The 22893-nt window shown below is 44.2% G+C and overlaps 1 protein-coding gene across 3 annotated transcripts in view; it reads left to right on the forward strand.

Moving 5' to 3' along the window:
• Positions 1-19132, forward strand: part of PDIA5 (protein disulfide isomerase family A member 5) — a 66391-nt gene extending 47259 nt beyond the window's left edge. For all 3 annotated transcript variants that reach the window (XM_085893379.1, XM_085893380.1, XM_085893381.1), the window contains 7 exons: positions 7178-7314; positions 8470-8540; positions 10567-10730; positions 12434-12564; positions 12941-13011; positions 14338-14472; positions 18231-19132. In XM_085893379.1, the coding sequence (XP_085749505.1) occupies positions 7178-7314; positions 8470-8540; positions 10567-10730; positions 12434-12564; positions 12941-13011; positions 14338-14472; positions 18231-18311 (790 nt within the window). In that variant the 3' untranslated portion in view covers positions 18312-19132. The remainder of the gene's footprint in view (positions 1-7177; positions 7315-8469; positions 8541-10566; positions 10731-12433; positions 12565-12940; positions 13012-14337; positions 14473-18230) is intronic.
• The last annotated feature ends 3761 nt before the right edge of the window (positions 19133-22893 follow it).

Genomic DNA, 22893 nt, shown 5'->3' on the forward strand with positions numbered 1-22893 from the left:
GTACGCCACACGAGCGCAAAGGAACGGCCTGTGTGGTTGTTGTTTCTGGTGCGCGGTTTGAAAGTTTGTTTTTTTTTTGCACGTATGGCCATGCGAGAGCAAAGGAACGGCCTGTGTGGTGTGGTTGTTGTTTCTGGTACGCGGTTTGTAAGTTTTCTTTTTTTTGCACGTACGGCCATGCCAGAGCAAAGGAACGGCCTGTGTGGTTGTTGTTTCTGGTACTCGGTTTGAAAGTTTTTTTTTTATTTTTGCACGTACGGCCACACGAGAGCAAAGGAACAGCCTGTGTGGTTGTTGTTTCTGGTACGCGGTTTGAAAGTTTTTTTTTTTGCACGTACGGCCACGCGAGGGCAAAGGAACGGCCTGTGTGGTTGTTGTTTCTGGTACGCGGTTTGAAAGTTTTTTGTTTTTTTTGTACGTACGGCCACGCGAGAGCAAAGGAACGGCCTGTGTGGTGTGGTTGTTGTTTCTGGTACGCGGTTTGAAAGTTTTTTTTGCACGTATGGCCATGCGAGAGCAAAGGAACGGCCTGTGTGGTGTGGTTGTTGTTTCTGGTACGCGGTTTGAAAGTTTTTTTTATTTTTGCACGTACGGCCACGCGAGAGCAAAGGAACGGCCTGTGTGGTGTGGTTGTTGATTCTGGTACTCGGTTTGAAAGTTTTTTTTATTTTTTTTTGCATGTACGGCCACGCGAGAGCAAAGGAACGGCCTGTGTGTTTGTTGTTTCTGGTACGCGGTTTGAAAGTTTTTTTTTGCACGTACGGCCACACGAGAGCAAAGGAATGGCCTGTGTGGTTGTTGTTTCTGGTACGCGGTTTGAAAGTTTTTTTTTGCATGTACGGCCACACGAGAGCAAAGGAATGGCCTGTGTGGTTGTTGTTTCTGGTACGCGGTTTGAAAGTTTTTTTTTTGCACGTATGCCACACGAGAGCAAAGGAACGGCCTGTGTAGTTGTTGTTTCTGGTGCGCGGTTTGAAAGTTTTTTTTTGCATGTACGGCCACACGAGAGCAAAGGAATGGCCTGTGTGGTTGTTGTTTCTGGTACGCGGTTTGAAAGTTTTTTTTTGCACGTATGCCACACGAGAGCAAAGGAACGGCCTGTGTAGTTGTTGTTTCTGGTGCGCGGTTTGAAAGTTTTTTTTATTTTTGCACGTACGGCCACGCGAGAGCAAAGGAACGGCCTGTGTGGTGTGGTTGTTGTTTCTGGTACGTGGTTTGAAAGTTTTTTTTTTTTGCACGTATGGCCATGCGAGAGCAAAGGAACGGCCTGTGTGGTGTGGTTGTTGTTTCTGGTGCGCGGTTTGAAAGTTTTTTTTTTTTGCACGTATGGCCATGCGAGAGCAAAGGAACGGCCTGTGTGGTGTGGTTGTTGTTTCTGGTACGCGGTTTGAAAGGTTTTTTTTTTTTTTTTGCATGTACGGCCACGCGAGAGCAAAGGAACGGCCTGTGTGATTGTTGTTTCTGGTATGTGGTTTGAAAGTTTTTTTTTGCACGTACGGCCACACGAGAGCAAAGGAATGGCCTGTGTGGTTGTTGTTTCTGGTACGCGGTTTGAAAGTTTTTTTTTTTTTTTGCACGTACGGCCACACGAGCGCAAAGGAACGGCCTGTGTAGTTGTTGTTTCTGGTGCGCGGTTTGAAAGTTTTTTTTTTTTTTTTTGCACGTACGGCCATGCCAGAGCAAAGGAACGGCCTGTGTGGTTGTTGTTTCTGGTACGCGATTTGAAAGTTTTTTTTATTTTTGCACGTACGGCCACACGAGAGCAAAGGAACAGCCTGTGTGGTTGTTGTTTCTGGTACGCGGTTTGAAAGTTTTTTATTTTTATTTTTGCACGTACGGCCACACGAGAGCAAAGGAACAGCCTGTGTGGTTGTTGTTTCTGGTACGCGGTTTGAAAGTTTTTTTTTTTTGCACGTACGGCCACGCGAGGGCAAAGGAACGGCCTGTGTGGTGTGGTTGTTGTTTCTGGTACGCGGTTTGAAAGTTTTTTTTTTTTTTTTTGCACGTACGGCCACGCGAGAGCAAAGGAACGGCCTGTGTGGTTGTTGTTTCTGGTACGCGGTTTGAAAGTTTTTTTTTTTTTGCACGTACGGCCACGCGAGGGCAAAGGAACTGCCTGTGTGGTTGTTGTTTCTGGTACGCGGTTTGAAAGTTTTTTGTTTTTTTTGTACGTACGGCCACGCGAGAGGAAAGGAACGGCCTGTGTGGTGTGGTTGTTGTTTCTGGTACGCGGTTTGAAAGTTGTTTTTTTTTTTTTGCACGTACAGGCACGCACGTATGGGCACGTACTAGTATTTATTAATAACGTTTGGTTTTAAGGAATATTCAATTTGTAAAGTGTACATACCTTCTGACGTGGCTTTCGTTAAATTGAAAAATTGCCTGATTGTGTTACCTCCACAAAGTTTGGTTTTAAGGAATTTTTAATCTACAGAAAGTAAATTGAAGTGTATTCGATGCTTTGAAGTTAAAAACAAATTAACGACGGAAGTAAGTCAATGAAGACCATTATAGGTTTGGTGTGCACTCCTGTTCTTCTGACATCGCTTTATTTAAATAGAAAAATTGTCTGATTGTGTTACTGACACAAAGGTTGGTTGCTTTCATAAAATGGTCTGAGTACTGTAGTTTAAGAAAAAATAATTTAATTGAAATTCTCCCTAAACAAGGCTGAGAGCCGCTAAATGTGAAGTGTTACAGAGAAGAAGAAGAAGAAGAAGAAGAAGAAGAGGAAAAACTGGCAAAACCTTCACTTCATCCTGAAATATTGAAACCTCTCCATAGGACCACTATGCAGGAGGGGGTTACTGGACCAGGTGGAAAAATAAATTTTCCTACCCGCATTGGTTGTTTCTTTTAGGAGATACCATCTCCGTACTGGATGGCCTTTGGCTCCTGAAGGGAGCTCGTCTGCCCTTTGTCAGGTGTTGTTTTTAGTCCTGGCAGGGTGTCACAGTCACCCTCCCCACTAACAAAGTCAGCGAGGAGTGTCTGTTTAGTCGCCGACAACCCAACCATGCAGCAGGGAGCACTGGTTTACATGTTATCAGCGCCAGTTCCAAAAGACTGGCCTGTCTGTAATACTGTGCTGTAATATAATCATATGCAATTTGTTAGGGGGTGAGAACGTTTGAGTACTTGGGTTTGACTGGAGGTGGTAGATCACTTCTGAGGACTTGGGGTTGGTTTGAATGAAGCAATGTCAGCTTTAGCAAGCACATAGCTGGACAATATTAAATTCACATGACTTTTAACTGTTTCCCCCCCCCCCCACACTCTCCTCTCTCTCTCCTCTCTCCTCTCCTCTTACTCCTCACCCCTATCTCCTGCTCTCCCTCCCCCTCTCCCTATCCTCTCCCACCTTCTCTCCTCTCCCCCTCCCCCTCCCCAGGGAAGAGGAGGGAAGGACAGAGTTATGGTTCTGAGGATGGGGAGAACAAAGATGGAACAGAGTTGGGAGGGAGGGGAAGGTTGAGACTTTGAGGGGGCGGGCGGTTGAGGAATGTTGGGGGGGTTGGTGGGGTGGGAATTGAGTTGGGGTTGGTGGGGGGGATCTGGGGAGGGGGTTTGAACGTTTTGGGTTGGGGGGAGGTTGAAACTTGCAGTTTGGGAGTGGGAGTTGATGGCTTGTAGTTTCTAAGGGGGGAGGGACTTGAGGACTTGAAGTCACATTTTACATTTTTTAGATGTTCCGCAGGTACCACAAGTATATTCTAACAGATGTCGCCTCTGGATAACCCCAAGAGGACGGCAAGTCTTTAAGAGTCCAGAACTTCCCACGCGATCCCACGCCCAGAGTCGTGTTACCATACACAAAAGCCCGAGTGCGAGGGGATACAGTACCGGCAGTTATGCAACAGACCCTAGTCTGCTGGCTGAGCAGAACCAAAGTTGCATAACCCCATCTGAGATCAAACTTGGATAACAAATCAGCGCCAGCCAAACACCTCAGCAGTCTTATGCCACCATCAGAAAAGACAGACTAAGTCAGGAAGCAATTTCTTGAGGAAATGGCTTTTAGTGACAGTAATCAATGCAAGTATTTACAAGGAGAGAAAACAATCAAATGATATACAGTAAATCCTCAAATATCATGGGGGTTAGGTTCCTGGAAATGCCACACTCGTTAAAACCACGATCGTGGAAACCAAGGGCCAATGGGAAAGCAGGGATTCAATTCATGGACTTCTAGAAAGTATAGAGGAAGATCGCCGGTAGCCAGAAATAAACATTTCATTAAAATAAACATGTAAAATATATACAAGGTGTAACAAGAAGACCTGGACAACTTTGGTTGCTCATATATTTAGTACCACAAAAGATACAACGACACCCTTTGTTTTACATGATACAGAAACTCATAAAGTTTTCTTTATTTTCAGGTCTGGTGGTTTAATGTAAAAGAAAATGGTGACTCCACTGGAGAAAGCTCAGTTCATGGAATGGTTCATCGAGATGAGATCCGACACGCAAGTTCAGCATAATTTCCGTACAAGGTATGGAAGGAATCCGCCATCGCGGATGGGTATCAGAGAGTGGTACAAGAGATTTAAGGAGACTGGAAGTTGTCAGAAACAGAAAAGTACCGGTCGACCAAGCGCAAGTGCAGCAGACGTTGAACGAGTGCGTGAATCATTTCAACAAAGTCCCTGAAAATCAATTTGACGCATATCCAGAGAACTGGGACTCCCAACCACCACTGTACACCTCTGCCCTTTCCACCAGATTCTCTCAGCGAGGGAGCCTCGTGAGGGGAAGAGGCCAATGGGCCGGCCACGTGCCCCGTGGTTGCAGCAGGTTGATCGGCATCTCAAGGAGATGGAGATAGCCAGACGGAGTCCCCCAAACGGAGGTTGAAAGTGGACACAGCAATGCGCTGCTCCGGCGCATGCTCCCATACCTGACCCTGACCTGACTGTACACAGGATTTTTCATAAACGACTGAAGCTTTATGCCTGTAAGGTGTAGATTCTGCAGGAACTCAAATCAAATGGCGGTCACATAGACTACGATGAAGATTACCTGGAAAAGGTCATATTCAAAGACAAAGCTTGCTTTCATGTATCGGGGAAGGTCAACCGGCACAATGTGAGGATCTGGGGCTCTGAAACACCCCATGTGGGTCCGTTTTTCTTTGTAGAGGATACAGTGACCTCAACAATTTACATGAACATGTTGGAAGGATTCGCCTTCCCACAGATTGAAGACCTGCAACCTGATATCATTTTTCAACAGGATGGTACTCCCCCTCATTGGGCCTCAGTCGTTTGAGCGATCCTGCATGAAAAAGTTCCAGGTTGCTGGATTGACCGAGATGGACCAACCTCCTGGCCCCACGATCACCAGACATAATTTTTTTTTATAATTTATTTCCCCCTTAATATATACCCCCTTAATTTTTTTATAATTTATTTCCTTTGAGGGTTTGTCAAAAATGTTGGCTGCAACACCAAGGTGGCAAACCTGCAGGATCTTCGTTCTCGGATCACAGCTGCATGCGCACTGGTGAACTCAAACATACTGAGCCAAACACGGCAAGAACTTGTGTACCACCTTGATGTCCTGCATATGACAAACGCAGCTCACATTGAAGTGTATTGATGGTGTGTGGGAACCTTTATGAGTTTCTGTATTATATAAACCAAAGGATATTGTCGTATCATTTGTGGTTCGAAATATATTAACAACCAAATTTCTCCGGGTTTTTTGGAACACCCTGCATAAACCATGTTAACATTGAAATAAACATGTAAATTCAATTATGTACTATACTTCTTCGTGCTGTTGTCTGCTGTGAATAGAAAACACAAGACTTAGCTCAGAGATGGTGATGATGCTGTTAAAGGGGGGAGGGTGGAGGTCAAAAAGATGTGGACAGAGAACTTGCCATGGCTGTTGGATAATCGGGAGCACGACGAAGGTGCCTGTTGCATCGCCACATAGAAGAAGGGTAAAACGATGCTTAGCCACCTTGATCCAGAGCAGATCTTCCCAAGTCCTGACTGAAACCGGAACCCTCCAATCCACTCCCCTCCTGCTCCTCATACACACATGGCTCCGGCGGTTCCCCGTGGACCAGTGACGTCACTCGCGGTATATATTTAACGCGTATCTTGGCAGGATTCCTGGGTGATGAAGATGAGGCGATGGGTCCAGAGACATGGCTAACGGACGTGGGCACGTGAAGGCAAAGGTGTACAAGGGCGGAAGGCGACGAAATAAAGAAGAGAGCGATAGGGCAGAAACAGAAAATACAGGAAAGAACGAAGAACGAAGTGTGGTGAGAAATGAACAGACAAAGTGCGAAGGAGAGTGAAAGAAAGAAACGCGAGCGAGCAAGCAAAGCGAAAGTAATAACAGAGAGGAGTATAAAAGGAGAGAAGGACGAAAGGACCCTCGTGTTCGTGCGAATAATAATAATCGAGCTCCCAACAGAGTTAGGAAACCCTCTCAAGCTTCGATTATCTGATCCTCTCAGTCTTTCTACCACCTTCCTCCTTAAGAGGCTCTCTTTTCCCCTCTACAGAACTTCAAGTCCTCCTTCGTTTGTTCGTGCTGTTCTCTGCTGTGAATAGAAAACACAAGACTTAGCTCAGAGATGATGATTATGCTGTTAAAGGGGGGAGGAGCCGCCGCCCCTTACCCCCTCGTATACCTATTTGAAGTGGTTTTGGGGCGCTCATGAAGAGAATGAGCTTGTGACAACCCCGGGTTTCGGTGGAATATTTTGTCTCGGGCGCTCATGAAACGGTTTGAAGCCGTTTCGGGGGTTGTGAGGAAAATGTGCTCATGATACTGTGAGATGCGACAAACGGCTTGCACAAAAGAATGTGGAATGAGAAAAATGATGCGTAAAGGATTTCTAACTCCAAAATTGCAGCGCAGACCTATCAACACGGACTTTAGACAGTTAAACTAAACAGTATGCGATGAAATACATAACTTATAACGATGTGAGGATCTCCTTGGGACTCTTCAAAACCTTTTTTTGTTGTTGTTGTTGTTGTTGTAAATCACTGCATGGTAATTAGTTAAGTTAACGAGAATTGTTCTGGATTACATAGCAAAAGCTTCGATTGCATTAATTGAGAGCATCTAAAGTTATATTTATCTTCTTTATTTTTTTTTTGTTTGTCATGGAGATTATCATGTTGCTGTCATCCATCCTGCTGTGCAGTCCTGAACCTCCAAAGCCAAAGGTACAGGAAGTACCCTGGAATGAACAGGATTCTGCTGTCCACCATCTCACTGATGTTTCCTTCCAAGCTTTTGTGGACGAGCACCCATCCACTATGATCATGTTCTATGCACCCTGTGAGTTCAGGAGTCATGATTCCTCACAAACAAACAAAAAAATTGCAGGATGTTTTCTCAAACTTTTGTCAGAGAGTGATATTTCACTATTACGTCCGCATTTTGTACGTTCCACCTATCTCAGTAGTTCCTTGGTATCGAAACAGAGAATGTTAATAAAACAGGTTGAAATGGATAACTCTGTACAATATTTACTCGTTCTTCTTTGGAAGTCCCCTCTTTGTGTTTTATCATAATCATCGTTTTAATCTTCATCACCCGGCAGTGTCCGCCCTGCTATTTAATGTTGAGGCCTCTCTTGTGCGTTCCGGGGGTGGTGGAGGTGATGTGGATTGTTATTTTGGGAATCTCTTTTGTTTCTTCTGGCGAAAGTTTGGTGGATAAGGAAGTCGTTTGAATTTGGGTGCTTTAAGGTGTCCCCTCAACGCTGCTGTTTACATTTTGATTGGAGTTGTGATGTCCTTCATTTGTGTCCATCGACAATTCCTTCTATCCCTTGAGTATGAATGAAATGTCGTGGTTTTTTTTTTTTTGATTAAACACCGTGTGTATTGTCTTCATGTGATTGTTAAAAAAAAAAAATTTTTAATTTTACAGGTAAGCTGTTTTATGAGCCTTTGTTTTGTAACTAAAAACACTCAGCTAAGTTGGTGTTGAGTGAAGTAATTTTGAAACTTGTTTCTTTGGGCTGTTGTGAACTGTCGACTTTTTCTTCGAAGAAAAGAACTTCCAAACAGATATTCTGGCACATTTTTATACGCCCGATATATATCGGGGCATATTATATGATACCAGTCGTCCGTCTGTCTGTCTGTCTGTCTGTCTGTCTGTCCATCCGTTCCTGTCCGCACTCTAACTCTCAAAGTTTTCAACTTTCACATTTCATATTTGGTACATAGGTACAGACTGTAGAGACGGTTTGTCGCGACATACGTTCGTCATCTAAAGTGGCTGCCATGGCAACCAGGATGCTGTTTTCCATGAAGTAGCACAATTCTGTATATACCTTCTTGTTCTTCATAAATTGATGTGTTTGAAGATATAATTGCGTGTGTGCGTGCGCGCGCGCATGTGTGTGTCACAGAGACTTTTCCGGGCGTATATTGTGCTCATTTGCGCTCTTGTTATTGTAATGTTGTGTTTTGATACTTGTAGGGTGTGGACACTGTAAGAAGATGAAACCAGAGTTTGAAGAGGCTGCAGCAATACTCAACACACAAGATGGGGTATTTTTTTTTCTTTATTCTATTCATCACAGATGTAAACTGGAAGGGCACTCGGTAGAGCGCACACCTCCGCCACGTAATGCCTGATCCACGAGAACATATGGGGCCCAATACGTTTTTGAAATATCATGCCGTACAGAACTATATCGTTTTTGGTACTATCTCTCAATGGTGAAGAATCACTTTAAATATTAAATAAATCTCGTATCCAGATCCGCAGTCAGATCTTCACCAAAATCGAATCAATTCGTCGTGGTCACACACCCAACATGTCCACCAAGTTTTGTCCGAATCCGTACACAACTTTTTCTGATATCCTACACACAAACAGACAGATTGAGAGGGGTGAAAACATAGCCTCCTTCACCCTTCGGTGGTGGAGGTAAAAATGTAAACACCAGGGTATACAGGAATGGGGTGTAAGTGTTGGTGAGTGTTTGGCAGACGCTTCAGTGACAAAGGCTGTCACTGACCATATCACATTCCTCCACTGCTCGGTGTTAACGCGTCACGAGGAACTGTCTGAAAGGTGATGCCAGCCTGGAAAAAGAAGGAAAGAACATCGTCATCGAAGTGCGACGTTTGGCGGAAGAGCATACTTGACAAGCATGATGCACGGGCTTTCGTCGACTGCGAGGTGAAACGGGAGAGCAATGGCTGTCACACTGTGTGTGGAGTTCAATTTGGGTCATGAGCATTCTGTATCATTCAAAACAGTGTGAAGGGAACTTCACAAGGCAGGATACCATAATAGCCATGGTGCAATGCACAAATCACTCATAATATCTGGCATCTCCCGTTTGCGGGTCCACAAGGAACATAGGCAATGGACTATCGAGCAGTGGAGGAATGTGATATGGTCTAATGTTCTCAATGAACGGACTTCTACATGTGTGGCGACAGCCCAGGGAGCTCTACAGCCCTCAGTGCCTCATTCCGACAGTAAAAGGTTCTGGCTGTTCCGAAATAGTGTGAGGAACATTTTCCTGGCATAGCCTGGGTCCACTCATTCCATTATCAGGCAGGGTTGATGCAGCATGCTTACATTACTGTCCTGAGTGATTATATCTGTGTCCCATGCTGCAGCATTTCTTCCCGGATGGGAGGGGAGTCTTTCAGGGTGACAGTGCTCCAGTCCACAGGGCACGTCTTGTCACTGGGTGGTTTGAGGAACACGAGGGCGAAGATGCCCATTTTTCATGCCCCTCTCAATCGCCGGACCTCATTCCCATCGAGCTTTTGTGGGACTGTGTGGTGAGGTGCCAAAGACAGCGGTTTCCACTTCCATCAAACCAACGTGAATTGGAGGACTTCCTTGTGGGCGAATGGAGAACTTCCACTTTCCTGCAGAACAGCTGCAGATCCTTGTTCACTCCATGCCATGTTGTATCCATGCAGTCCTGGATCCACATGGTGGCCCAACGCCCTACTAAGTGACATTCTGAAGGTGTTTCCAATTTGTTTTGTGCACTACCTGGACACCAAAGGAAGAATCAACTGTGGCAAAAGTTCCACCAAAGAAAGTCGAAACGTTTGAGCAAAATCCAATTTCGATTTTGTCGGTACTCAATACTGTTTAATTCTCCTTATGCAAATTGCATATTGCACATCAATAAATCAATAAAGGATTGTATAAATAGCTGTGAAGTAAGATGGAGGTGATTGAGGATGTTGTAAACAAAGTTTCTCCCATGGTGTCAACAGGTAGATCGTTCCCAAAGGTATTTGGTTATGGGACACGTTCTCCACTCAATGTCGAGTGTAACCGCCGGAATTGTGCACATCACTTGCTCATAAAAAAAAAAAAATTATACAATTTAAGAATTGAACTTGACTGAAATGGACATAATAATATTTTCTAAGAAGAGAACTTGAGATGTTGTGTCTCATGAAAAGCTGTAAGTCGAAGAATTGTTAGAACTGGTGAAAACTTGAAGCAAATGCTGATTTCCAAAGTGTTTTCAATGTCTGTCATATCCACACGAAGAGGTATACTCCATTCTTTTTGTTTTACCTCTGCCAACAGAGTCCGGGTGTTTTGGCAGCAGTGGACGCCGCAGCACACCGAGACCTTGCAACCCAATTTTCTGTTTCTGGCTTCCCAACCATAAAATACTTTCAGAATGGCAAAGATACGTACACACTACCAGAGCTACGAAGCAAAGACCGCATCATCGAATGGATGCACGAGTAAATAGTTTTGTTGATGTCTATTTCTTGCTAATACGCAGGGTGGTTCAACATCAATGTGGATTTTTTTTTTTTTAATTTCTGAACGTATAAAACTAGAATGGTATTCGGTAGAGCGCACACCTCCACCAGGCTGAACAGTTTACATTTTGTATCCTACTGATAGGCCGGATCTACATCCAGACCATTTGTCCTTGTCTCGCACCAAAATCCAATCGGCTCGTCATCGTCACCCTCCCACTCATCCATCAAGTTTTGTCGTCATCCACACACAACTTTTTGAAATATCGTGCTATACATCGTTTTCGGCTCTATTTCTCGATGGTGAAGAATGGCTTCAAAATTCAATGTCCGCATCTTCACCAAAATCGAATCGATTCGTCCTCGTCACACACCAAACCTGCCCATCACATTCCTGGTTTCATCCGAACGTCTCCGAACGAACGTTTCGTTCCTGGACCATCAAGTTTCATCCGAACCTGTCCACAACTTTTTGAGATATCCTGCTGACAGACAAACAGACAGACCTGTGAAAACATAACCTCCGTCTCCCTTTGGTGGCGGAAGTAATCAATGATTTCGTGCTGAAATTGTTCTTGTCTACCCGAAATAAGCTATACAAGGAAGTGAAATCGACTTTGGTCAAATCTTTCTCGTTTAAAACCAGGATGGTGGCCAATGGAGACATAGTACTCTGGAACGTAGGTTATCATGAAATTCCTTGGAAGGACGATGGTAAATCGGATGAAATTCACAGCACACGATCTGCACAGTTTGACGATTCATTTATTTCACCTGGTTGTTTGTTTAAAAATGGTGATGTGGGTTCAAAAATGGTCGTGGATTGTTGAGAAACCTGGAGCATTGTTACGTGCCAGCAACTGCCGTCGCTTGATCAAACGTTGCATGTGTTGAACAGCTGATTCGAAAAGTCACCACGTGACTATGCTCAAAATTACAGAAGGATTCAATGTCAAAGTTGGGAGTGTGGAAGCAACCATTCATGCCGACTTGAAAATTGAATACGGATATTACGATGTGGGTATCAAAGTCGCTCACTGGAGTACCGCTCTCCTCTCTGGGCTGGCAGCCATGCTTCACGTCTCTCTCCTACATTCTGTATAATCTAAAGGTCACAACATTATTGGCATATTGTGCATTGAGGCAGAAATACAAGACCTTTTGTATTCACATCCAAGATAGGTTGGTTGGCTGTTTTTTTGTTTGTTTGTTTGTTTGTTTGTTTTGTTAAACCATCTCACCTCTGGTATTGCTGCTTCTGCTCTCTCAGCCCTCTGACCATCCCCACCCTCTACAGTTGGGAGCTCCACTTTAAGTTTAACCTTATTTTTTGGCTATAATTCACAATCCTTGCTCACTGTGTACTGGATGCCTAAACAACCCTTGTAAAAGTGCTGGTGTGGTACATGGGATCTCAGGATCTCGGTCACCACTTCATTTAAGAGGTGTGCGTGTGCGTGTGTGTGCATGCGTGCGTGCGTGCACGCTAGCCGACCTAAAATGTACTCTCTATTTACATTTGTTTTTGGAAAGACCTTCATATGTACATGTTTGTGTGTACACATATGAGACAAACATTGTTCTGTCTTACTTAAAAACCCATAAATTCCTGTCCCAAATGATTCAATTTCAAATGTATCCTGCAATCCTGTAGAGCACCTTTGATTTTCCTTTCATTGCAGCCCCCAGCCTCCGCCACCACCCGAAGCCCCGTGGGATGAACTGGTGTCGAGCGTTGTGCATCTCACGGCCGATGTGTTCAGAGATGTCCTGAAGAAGAAGAAGCATGGCCTAGTCATGTTTTATGCACCATGTAAGCTGGTAGTTGGGAGAACAATGAGTCGATTCTCGTATTCATTATTTTAATTATCATGCTGTATTACTTTTCTTCAATTTTTAGCTTTTGTTTTTCAACAAGTCAACTATCCATTGTGTATATGGCATATCACGCACGAGAAAATTGGTGAGGGGAGGTAGATTGATGTAACGAAACGTGGGAGAGCGTGGAGGGTGGTGAAATGCGAGCGGAGAGAGGGGTCGGCTGCACGTATTACAAAAATGCTACATTTTGCCGTGCACGTATTACGCGCATCATTCAAAATCTTCATCATCTTGATACCACTCTGCATGTTGGTTTCCTCTTTTATTTCTGTTATTTAATGTATTTTTGTGTCCTTTGTTAATCGCAGGGTGCTTCCATTGCAAAGAAGCCAAGCCCCATTTTTCAGCAGCAGCTGGACAACTAGAAGGTGATCGCAAGGTACTGATACCATTTTCAATGTCCACAGCCCAAGGGTGCAAAAATGTCATATTTTTCTCATTCGGGTAAGCATGCCGTGCTTGAGACTGTCATCAACTCCATTCACCAAATAATTGGTATTTATGTCGTCGAGTGATCGGGCTTTTGAAATAATACATACATTATGCAGAGCATGCATGTGATGCATTTACAGGCAACGGACCTCGTGTCCCGTGCCCGGCAATCATTCTCGACATCTGATGCTATGTACACCGTGTCACCTACTGCACAATGTTGGTCATCTCTTCCCTCATCCTCGGTGGTCGTTCGTGGTGGTAGTTGCTCCCACTGCCAATCTTGATTGTAATCCAAGTTGCTCGCACTTGCACATGGCTCGTTGTTTCCTCTTTACTCCAATTAGCGAATGACTTGAGTCGGCAGAATTGTGTACTCGAGGAATTATGTTCGAAGTACCATACTCTGTTTACAAAGCGTTGGTTCTGCCGAGGCAGTTTCTTGGCCTGGTGGGGAGGAGGTGGTTCGCCATCCCTCTCCCAGCAGTAGTTTGGGCAGGGATTTGTAACTTGTTCGTGGTGCCCAGCGCCAGCTCGTCTACTCTTCACAAAGGACACCGTGGGATCTTCAATGTCCACCGACTTATGTCGGTGGATGGGATGTTCAGTTTATAGCTGGGTCAGGATTCAAACCCAGGCTGGACGGCTTGGAGGTGAGTGTGCATAAATCTAGGCCATCCTGTCAGCCCGAATTATTTATACCTGCACATCAATTTATAAACTGTTTGGATGATGTCACCAGGAATCTGGCATCGTCAAGGAAAAAACATGCCCAACTTGCTATGGCTTCTTCGTTTCTCAAACTCTACGATATGCAGCATCTTTCCCTCGGAAGTATGATCCATTTATTTTGTCATAGAACTCGCAGGTGAACGTGTGAGTCATCGAGATATCCTGCCAGTCCAGCAAAATACTTGTCTCTGTAGGTTGGCTTCCTCCAAAAAAATGAATAAATAAATGCTCCTTCTTAGCTCGCCTGTTCGAAGAACAGAGAGCTATAGCGATACCCCCGGCATGAGCGTGAGCGTGAAAATGTTAAAGTTTTTGGTGCAAGTTATTTCCTTTCTAATGTTTTTATCTACCACACTATTTTTTTTTACTGATTACAATAAACAAATACATATATTGCTTTAAAATTATTTGGATCAGACTTCACTGCAATGCTTTGTAAAAAATATTATTAGACTAGTCTTTTAAAAACGATAAACGTATAAACAGGCGAGCATTGGGTGGCTTTGATACCAACTGTCTGGTTATTTTTGTCCTTGTCTAGATGGTGATGGCGGCGGTAGATTGCACTAAGCAGCAGAACCAAGAGTTGTGCACTCAAGAGGGAATCAAGGGTTACCCAACCATTCACCTTTACAGCTATGGCAAGATGGTGCAACATTACAGCGGTCCGCGTGAGGTACACCGCACTACTTATGTAGAATAATTGTCGTCATGAGAGAGTTACACAAACAGTTACCCATCCCAACTCCCTATTCCTCGTCTGCGACTTTTTCAACTATGCCTGTTGGCTCGGAGTTGATAGGACAACAACCAAGCACGGCACTGCATCGAAGGCCTCTGGCGATTCCTTCAGACTGACCAAATTAATGGACTTCCAACCCGAACCTTCCTTCATAGTACATCCTTCCTCCTGAATCTCGTAATGGCCAACTTTCCATCCAAGATCTGTTCATTCTCAACCCCAATGTGGCTCCTCTGACCATGATGTTGTAAAAATACCAATCTCTCCCACTGTAGTTAAGAGGGTTATCACAGTGTTGGCTGTTTATTCACCCAGGATGACTGGTAAACTGATGACTGGCACACTGAGTTCTTCCTTCTGCTGCGCAGAAACGGTTTTCTTTCCGGAATGGAAGCCGAACCCAACCGAGGACAACCTGAGGTCATTCCGCAGCATTTTCAGTAAATGTGTCACATGATCAGATGAGCCAACAAACATCATCCGACAATCATTGTGGTTGAACTATCCACACAGCTGTCTCCTTCATTCCTCGTGGTTCTCCCAATCCATCCCCTCCCTTACCTCAAATGGCACAACAGACGACTGCACTAAAGACGAGGATTGAATGTTTTCACTCGGGTGTTTGCTTTATAAACACCTGTATCCAACCCATTATTCTCTACTTCCTGCCACACAATGCCTCCCGGAGACTGACTTTTTCATTCGAGAAAGTAGACAAAGTTGTGGCCAGCGTTGACTCTGCCTTGCTGATTGGTCCAAGATGGGCACATGCCCATGTTCTTTGATCTTGTTTTGCTCCTCTCAGTTATCTTCTAACTGCTCTCTTCGGCCTGTCCACATCCACTTAGACCGCATCCTATCTGCCGGAAGACGGCCAACAATACTCTAATACAAAAGTAGTCCAGAAACAGATGCTCTCAGCAACATGACGGTGAGTTTACTTCCAATTGCAAGCAAAGTAATGGAATCCATCATCACAGCCGACATCGTCTTGCCTTTTCCGAAACGACCTTATCTCTGATCATCAGTTTTGAATCTAGATTCTGTCCGAGTGACTAGATTTCTGATATGCTGCTGCTTCTCTCTTCATAATGGACAGAGGTTCCAAATCTCAGGTAAGAGGTCAGTGCCGTGTCTTTGGACATCTCTGGGGCATTCGACAGAAACAGTCACTCTTCTCTTTTTTTTTTTGCTCAGCAATACCTGGCCATATTTCTTTCCTGGTTTCCTTCACTCACACAGTTAGCTGATAGCTTCCAATGGAATCTTCTCATCTCATCTCCAAGTAGAGGATGGAGTGATTCAAAGCAGCTTCTTGGGCCTCTCTTGTTCCTCATGTACAATGATGACCGATCCAATGCTCTGGAAAACCATATTTTTTCTCAATTCAAATCATTCCACATTCTGTTGTACCAATTTCACATCCCGTTGATGTGCATGCAGCATCGGCATCATTCTCTGCCAACCTGAAAAAAAAAAATCCGGTTCTGGTCCAATACTTGGAACATGCCTTTTATTTTAGGCAAATCTCACATTCTCACCCTGTCTCAAAATAACCGACCGATCTAGTTCCATCACTTGACCACTGGAAGAATTTCCTTCTTTCAAATCCTCAGCCTCGCCACTAGCTATGACCACTCCACAGCAGACCACATACCAACGCTTTACTTTCCTCTTCAAGTTTTTCCTCTTTTCAGACAGCCTGATCTCTGACATGACTTTGGATTCTGTCCCAGTCACTCATCTGTGGACTTAATTTTGCTGCTGCTTCTCATTCAGAAATGGCCAAAGGCTCTAAATAGCAAACAAAAGGTCAGGGCCGTTTATATAGACAAACATACAGTGTACAAAACATTAGTTGCACCGGCCTAATATTGAGTTGCACCCCTATTCGCCCTCAGAACAGCCTCAATTCGTTGGGGGCATGGACTCCACAAGGTGTCAAAAGCATTCCACAAGTATGTTGGCTCATGTTGACTCCAATGCTTCCCACAGTTGTCAAGTTGTCTGGTCGTGGAATAGCTCATTCCATCTCATCCCACGAATGCTCAGTTGGATTGAGGTATGGTGACTGGGCAGGTCACTGCAGTAAGCTGAATTCACCGTCATGTCCGTGGAACTATTCTTGGACAATCCTAGCCTTGTGGCATGGGGCATTATCCTGCTGAAGAACTCCGTGCGCAGATGGATGCACTGCTGCCATGAAGGGATGCACCTGATTGGCAATGATGTTCAGATATCCTGTGACATTCAAACGTTGCTTCACTTTTATCAAGCGGCCCAAATGTGTGCCATGAAAACACACCCCACACCATCACACCACCACCCCCAGCCTGCAATGTTGACACACGGCATGATGGATGCGTGTACTCATGTGGTTTTCTCCACACCCTAGTCCTCCCATCAGCGTGAAACAGCAGGGACTGGGATTCATCAGACCAGGTAATATTATTCCAATCCTCCAGAATCCAGTATTTTTGTTCCTTAGCCCACTGCACCCACAGGTTCATATTTTTTGCTGAAAGAAGTGGAACTCTGTACGGTCGTCGGCTGCCATACCCCATTCGTGTCAAAGTACGACGAGTTGTACATTATTTTATGGCTCATTCGGCACTAATGTTGTGCTGGACTGTCAGCTGACTAACTGTCGTCCATCTACACAATTCATGTCGGCCTTCTTTCGCCTATTTCATCAATGAACCGTTTTTGACCACTGGCCTGCCGTTGGTTGGATGTCCTTTGGGTGGTGGACCATTCTTGATACACATGGGAAACTGCTGAGCATGAAAAACCCAGCAGCGTTGCAGTTCTTGACACACTCAAACAGGTGTACCTAGCACCTACAACCATACCCTGTACAAAGGCACTTAAATCTTTTGTCTTGCCCATTCGCCCTCTGAATGGCACACACACACACACACACACACACACACACACACACACACACACACACACACACACACACACACACACACACACACACACACACACACAATCCATGTCTCAATAATCTCATGGCTTAGAAATCCTTCTTTAACCTGTCTCCTCCCCTTCATCTACACTGATTGAAGTGGATTTAATAGGTGCAATCAATAAGGGATCATAGCTTCGCCTGGATTCACCTGATAAGTCTATTCATGGAAAGAGCAGGTGCTCCTAATGTTTTTGAGTGGATATCACAGGCATTTGACAAAATCTGGCTACCTGTTCAGCTTATGAAGCTCAACACCTGCAGCATACCTGGCAACTTTTAAACCACCTGATCATCCGACATCCTCGATTCCACAGCCTGTGTGTTCCTATCAAGAGAACCCTCTTGTCTCTCAGTGAGGCTGGATTGCCCCCAGGTGGTGTCGTGGTCCAATCTTGTTCCTCGCCTGTATAAACGTATTGGATGTTCTGGAGAAGCTCAGTTTCTCCCCCATCTTTCATCCTCCCTCTCCCTCCCTACCCTTTTGGAAATAGAGGTATCTGAAATTGCAGAACCACTAAACTCAAGGGTTTACCATTTATCTGTCATATTTCCATACGTAGTTATTTTTTACCATGTACACAGGTACAAGTTGAACTGTAATTTTCTTCCCAGAATCAAGTTTGTTATTTCAGTTTGATCACTAAATAACATCAATTCATTTAATGTCCACTTCCTCTCCACATTCTCATTCCCTTTTCCTTCTTCTCTCCCTCTCCAGGAGTCAGATTTTGTAGAATTTATGAGAAGCCTCCCTGGCCGAGACCTGTCAAACTCTCAGAGGTCTCACACCGAGCTCTAACTGGGATTGGTACAAACCGGCTCCAACCTCAGCCTGTCACTAACAGGCCATCAGTGAATGATTGCAAGCCCTCCATCCATGCCGCTATCTTCCTCTGCCTTGAAGTTGAGGATTTGTACTTGGTGACTGTCAAAGGAAAGTTTATGGAGACTTGGTGGTGAAGAAGAGTGCAATCGATGTTTTTAATAATCGGTGGCGGTGAAAAATATGAACAGTCAAATTAACGAAGATGAACCGAAAAGGGAAGGTGCAAGCATGGAAGGAATTAAGTTTGGGTAGAGTGGTGAGGACTTTGTGGAAAGGGTGCTCAGACAATATTTGATTACTGACGAAAGTGAAATGTGGTGCAGATTGGGGATGTTTGGGGGTTTGGGCCATTTTCGAAGGTCCTTGGTTCATTGTGGTAGTTCTTCTCAGATCAGTGTGCAAGCTGTACACTACTGTTAGTCATTGTTTGTTTATGGGTACTGTGATAGTACTCATTTCTTTGTTTTCTAATTTGGGGCCATTTCATTTATAATTGGTATCACTGGCTTCCTTGGTTCCTTTTCACCATGAGTTGCCATCACGATCCTTGTACCTGTTACAAAGTCCAAATAGCATTGTGGAGAGAAATTTGTTTCGAAGCAATGTGATAGATTTATTTTTGTATCAGGCAGCTTCACAAACTGTTATGATTTTGCTTTAGCAAATCATGTTGGCGCATTTGAAATGGAGCTTTCCTCTGTACAGACAGTAACTGTACATGCACCGCTGTGATGCTTTGTTCCAATCGGCAATGATTGCGCAGTTTCATCCAGAATAAAATTTTTTAAAAACAATCTTTTTCCATATTGCTGTAAATATGTAAATAGTGCCAATTTATTACTGCATTTTTGGAACACCATCTTTCAAACCATTTCAGTCGTAACAACACGAGCAGGCTTACGCTGTCCCGGCATATTGCTCTCGGCCTTTCTGCTCTCTCCAATCGGGCAGGAACCATCAGCTTCCTAAGTGTGCAAGTAGAGCATTCTAACGTTTATGCTCTTTCATCCGTCATGACATCATTCCTGAATGGTCTTCATATGGTTTTCTGTGGCTGTGATGACATGATTTACAAAACGCCATGACGGTAGCAGCTGCTTGTTGCTACTTTGCAAATGGTGCGTTCCGCTTTGACAAAAGATGGTGGCTGCACCGTTCGTCATTGTGATGGTTGCACCAGGAATTGCTGATGTTGCCAATGTTGGGCGTCCTCGTGAGCTCTCAAGCAAATGCCTCCCCATTTTCCTCATAGAAGTCGTGAAAGTGTAGTTTACGGGGGCAGAAAGTGCCTCATTTTATTGATTCACAAAAAGCAACACACACTCTATCCAGGATGGGAGTTGTGGAAGAGCTATTAATTGTGATTTGTGTACAGGGAAATATAAATGGTTCAATCTCACCAATTATTAGCTCACCTGGACTTTGACGTACGGACACTGCTTGATCGCATAACCTCACCGGACTAGTCAGTCAGTGAGTCTGTAAACACTTCAGTCATTATTGCTTGAACCAAACACGATTTTGATGAAACTTGGCCACAACCTTCATATTTGATGCCTAAAGGAAGGTTTATTGACTGCATCAAAATCTGAACTCGTGAACAGGTTGAAATCAGGCCTGAAACGTTAAAATAATTCCTGCCCTAATCTACTGTGGGGGGGAGGGGGGTGTTGCATCAGCAGCACAGCCGTGCCTTAAGCCAAAAACATCACCTGTAAACATGTATCACTGTAATCAACATTGATAGGGTTTCCGTTCAACGAATCACGTGACAAGATTCTGCGCATGAACAAAATTTCGATATTTTATGACGTCGTTGACTGTTGCACCTGATCCAGGTGAGCTTCAGGACCCGTCATCCTATTATTATTTTTTCTACAGTTTTGAAGGCTTAAAGAAGATGTTACGCACAAATCATGCAGACATTGCAGATAACAGAACCTGGGAAAAGACAAACACAGCCGATAAACTTTGGAGAAGTTTCTTCCTGGACCACGATGGGTGCCGACTGCTATATTGTGCCGACATTTTTCAACTTCGTCAGTGGAGCAATTTGAGGGAAAATCCCCTTCCCCCAAGGATACCAACCCATGGGGTTTATTGGTGTTCTAACTTCTAAATGCTGAGCATTGGGTGAGGAAACAGCACTTACCATTTTTAGTGTTTGATATAACTCAGTCAGGGTCGAAATTGAACCGTCAACCTCCCAGACTTAAAGCGAACGCTCTAACCATCATGCAACCAAGTCTGGTGCACGTCCAGAAGCTCGACTCTATTTGAATAGATAGGTTCTTGAGATGATACGATGTCGTGGAGTTTTCTGATTTTGTTGCCCCCACCTTGGTGGACAGTGTCACAGCATAGTGAAAGTATGTCATTCGACAAGCACCAAAGGAATACGACCATTTATATTAAAACTAGAATGGCACCCGGTAGAGCGCATAACTCCGCCACGTAATACCTGATCCATGAGAACATATTGGGCCCATTACATTTTTGAAATATCATGGTATATATGCAGAGTATCAGTAGTAATTTTACTTTCATGCAGTAAGTGGAATACAATGTTCAAAGTACTTCTTGATACACAATGTTTTGGGTTATAGCATTGTCATTGTGGAACCCTTGTTTTGTAGTTGGTATAATTTGCACCGTAATGTCCGAGAACCGACGTGATCGTGAGAAGGCAACATAGAGCTGACCGTGGCTGAACACCGGCTGTGGAAGATAGAACCCAACTTTATCAAAGGTTTGGCCTTGCGCTTTGTTTATAGACATGCAGTAGCTGATTCTTACTGGAAACTGTGTTCTTTCAAGAATGAATGGCAAGTTCACATCTGATGGGGCCAGTTTGATTCGTGGTATCAACACATAGTCACCTTTGTTTGCCCCAGTTAGGATCTCGGCATCTAGAACATGGGTGTGGAGATTCCTAACAATCAGTCGTGTACCATTACATAACCCTCTTTTTATATCTAGGTTACGTAAGAGCATGATAATGACACCAGGCTTCAAGAGTAGTCTGTGCGGAGGCATGCCAGTTGGGATAATGGAATTAAGAAATTCTAAAGGATATTGCTCAGCCTCTCGTGGATCTTCGCAAATGACTTGGTCTGCACTTAAGTATACTTTGATAGTGCCTGGTAATTTGTGTGTGATGTCATCATTCATTCTCAGGGCATACTGACTTGTGGGTGTCAGGATGACAGTGTTTGACAGGAGTAGAGGGTTTTGTAGGTTGATGAACACTTCAGTTTCCAAATGTTCCTTGACGACTTCACAATCAGGTGGAATCTGAATGCAGTGAGGAATATCAGGATGGTTGTAGCGCAATTGCCCATTGCCTAAGCGAAGTAACCACTGTGCGAAGTCTTGTAGGACACAAAGCCAAATGCAGTAACCGTTTTTGGCACGATTTCACCGTTTGAGAACCATTTTATTTACTTTTTTTGTACCATGCACCTCATGGTCTCTGGGATAATGTAAGCCGAATATCACGTTACTCGAGCGCAGAACAAAGTCGAAGATAGCGCGACACGAAATCACAAACTCGGAAATAATATATAAGATGAGAAAGTCAGTTCTGAAAAAAAAAAAAAACGGGTTACGGTCTGTGAGTGACATCACTCGTCTGAATCCGTAACACTGGTAGTCAGGAGTTGGGTATTTGGACCTGTGGTGCATTTCGCTCCCCGAACATTGGTTACGAGGTGCGAGGGGGAAAAATAAAAACGGTCCAAATTTGCTTTGATTTTATTTTGAGCGGCTCAGCTGTAAAACTTCAAAATTATAAAGAAAAATGGAGTCGCAAAATGGCGGCTCGGCTCCACCTCAGCGCGACACGAAGCGGGAGTGGACTAATAATAGCGCAACAAACCGCACAGCATGAAGAAAGCGCTCCCACCCATCGGTCCAAACCACTTGGTCATGGCATGCGTCGTGGCAATCGAAGCAGGACGGCAACGCGTACATTGATGAGATTCATGCACGATTGGCGGATACCTTGGAAGAGGTGGAGTGTGATGGGAATTACATTGAGGAGTTACAAATTAAATTGGACGAGGCACTACGGCACGCAGACGTAGTTCAGGAAAATTATGTCACAACAATTGGCCGATGCACAGTAACCAATTCGGTGGCTGGAAAATGACTTGGCCAACAGGTGAGGAATTACAGGGAGAAAAGAATAAAGTAGTGTGGTTTACCTGTTTGTTGGAACAAGAGAAGAGTGAACTGAACAAAAGAATAGAGGAGGAGCAAATTAGTAACTCCCAGGATAAGAAGAGCTTGGAGGAAGAATGGAAAACAAAGCTGAAAAAGAAAAAACGGGAACACGATTTGGAATTGAAACGACTGAAGGAAGAGGTAAGGTCAGGCAATCAGATAAGAGAAAGCCTAGAACGGAAGATAAAAAGAGAGAAATATCTGGAGCAGGGGAAGGAAGAATTGTTGGAAAAGTCAAGACAGTTCAAGGAACTACAGGGAGAAATGAGGAAAGTAGAGGGGAGTACCCATGAGTTGGAACAAGAGAAGAGCGAACTGAACAAAAGAATAG

Source organism: Eptatretus burgeri, chromosome 8 (genome assembly GCF_056783735.1).
Source record: "Eptatretus burgeri isolate ZD-2024b chromosome 8, Ebu_testis_v1, whole genome shotgun sequence".
In the NCBI taxonomy this organism is placed as follows: Eukaryota; Metazoa; Chordata; class Myxini; order Myxiniformes; family Myxinidae; genus Eptatretus; species Eptatretus burgeri.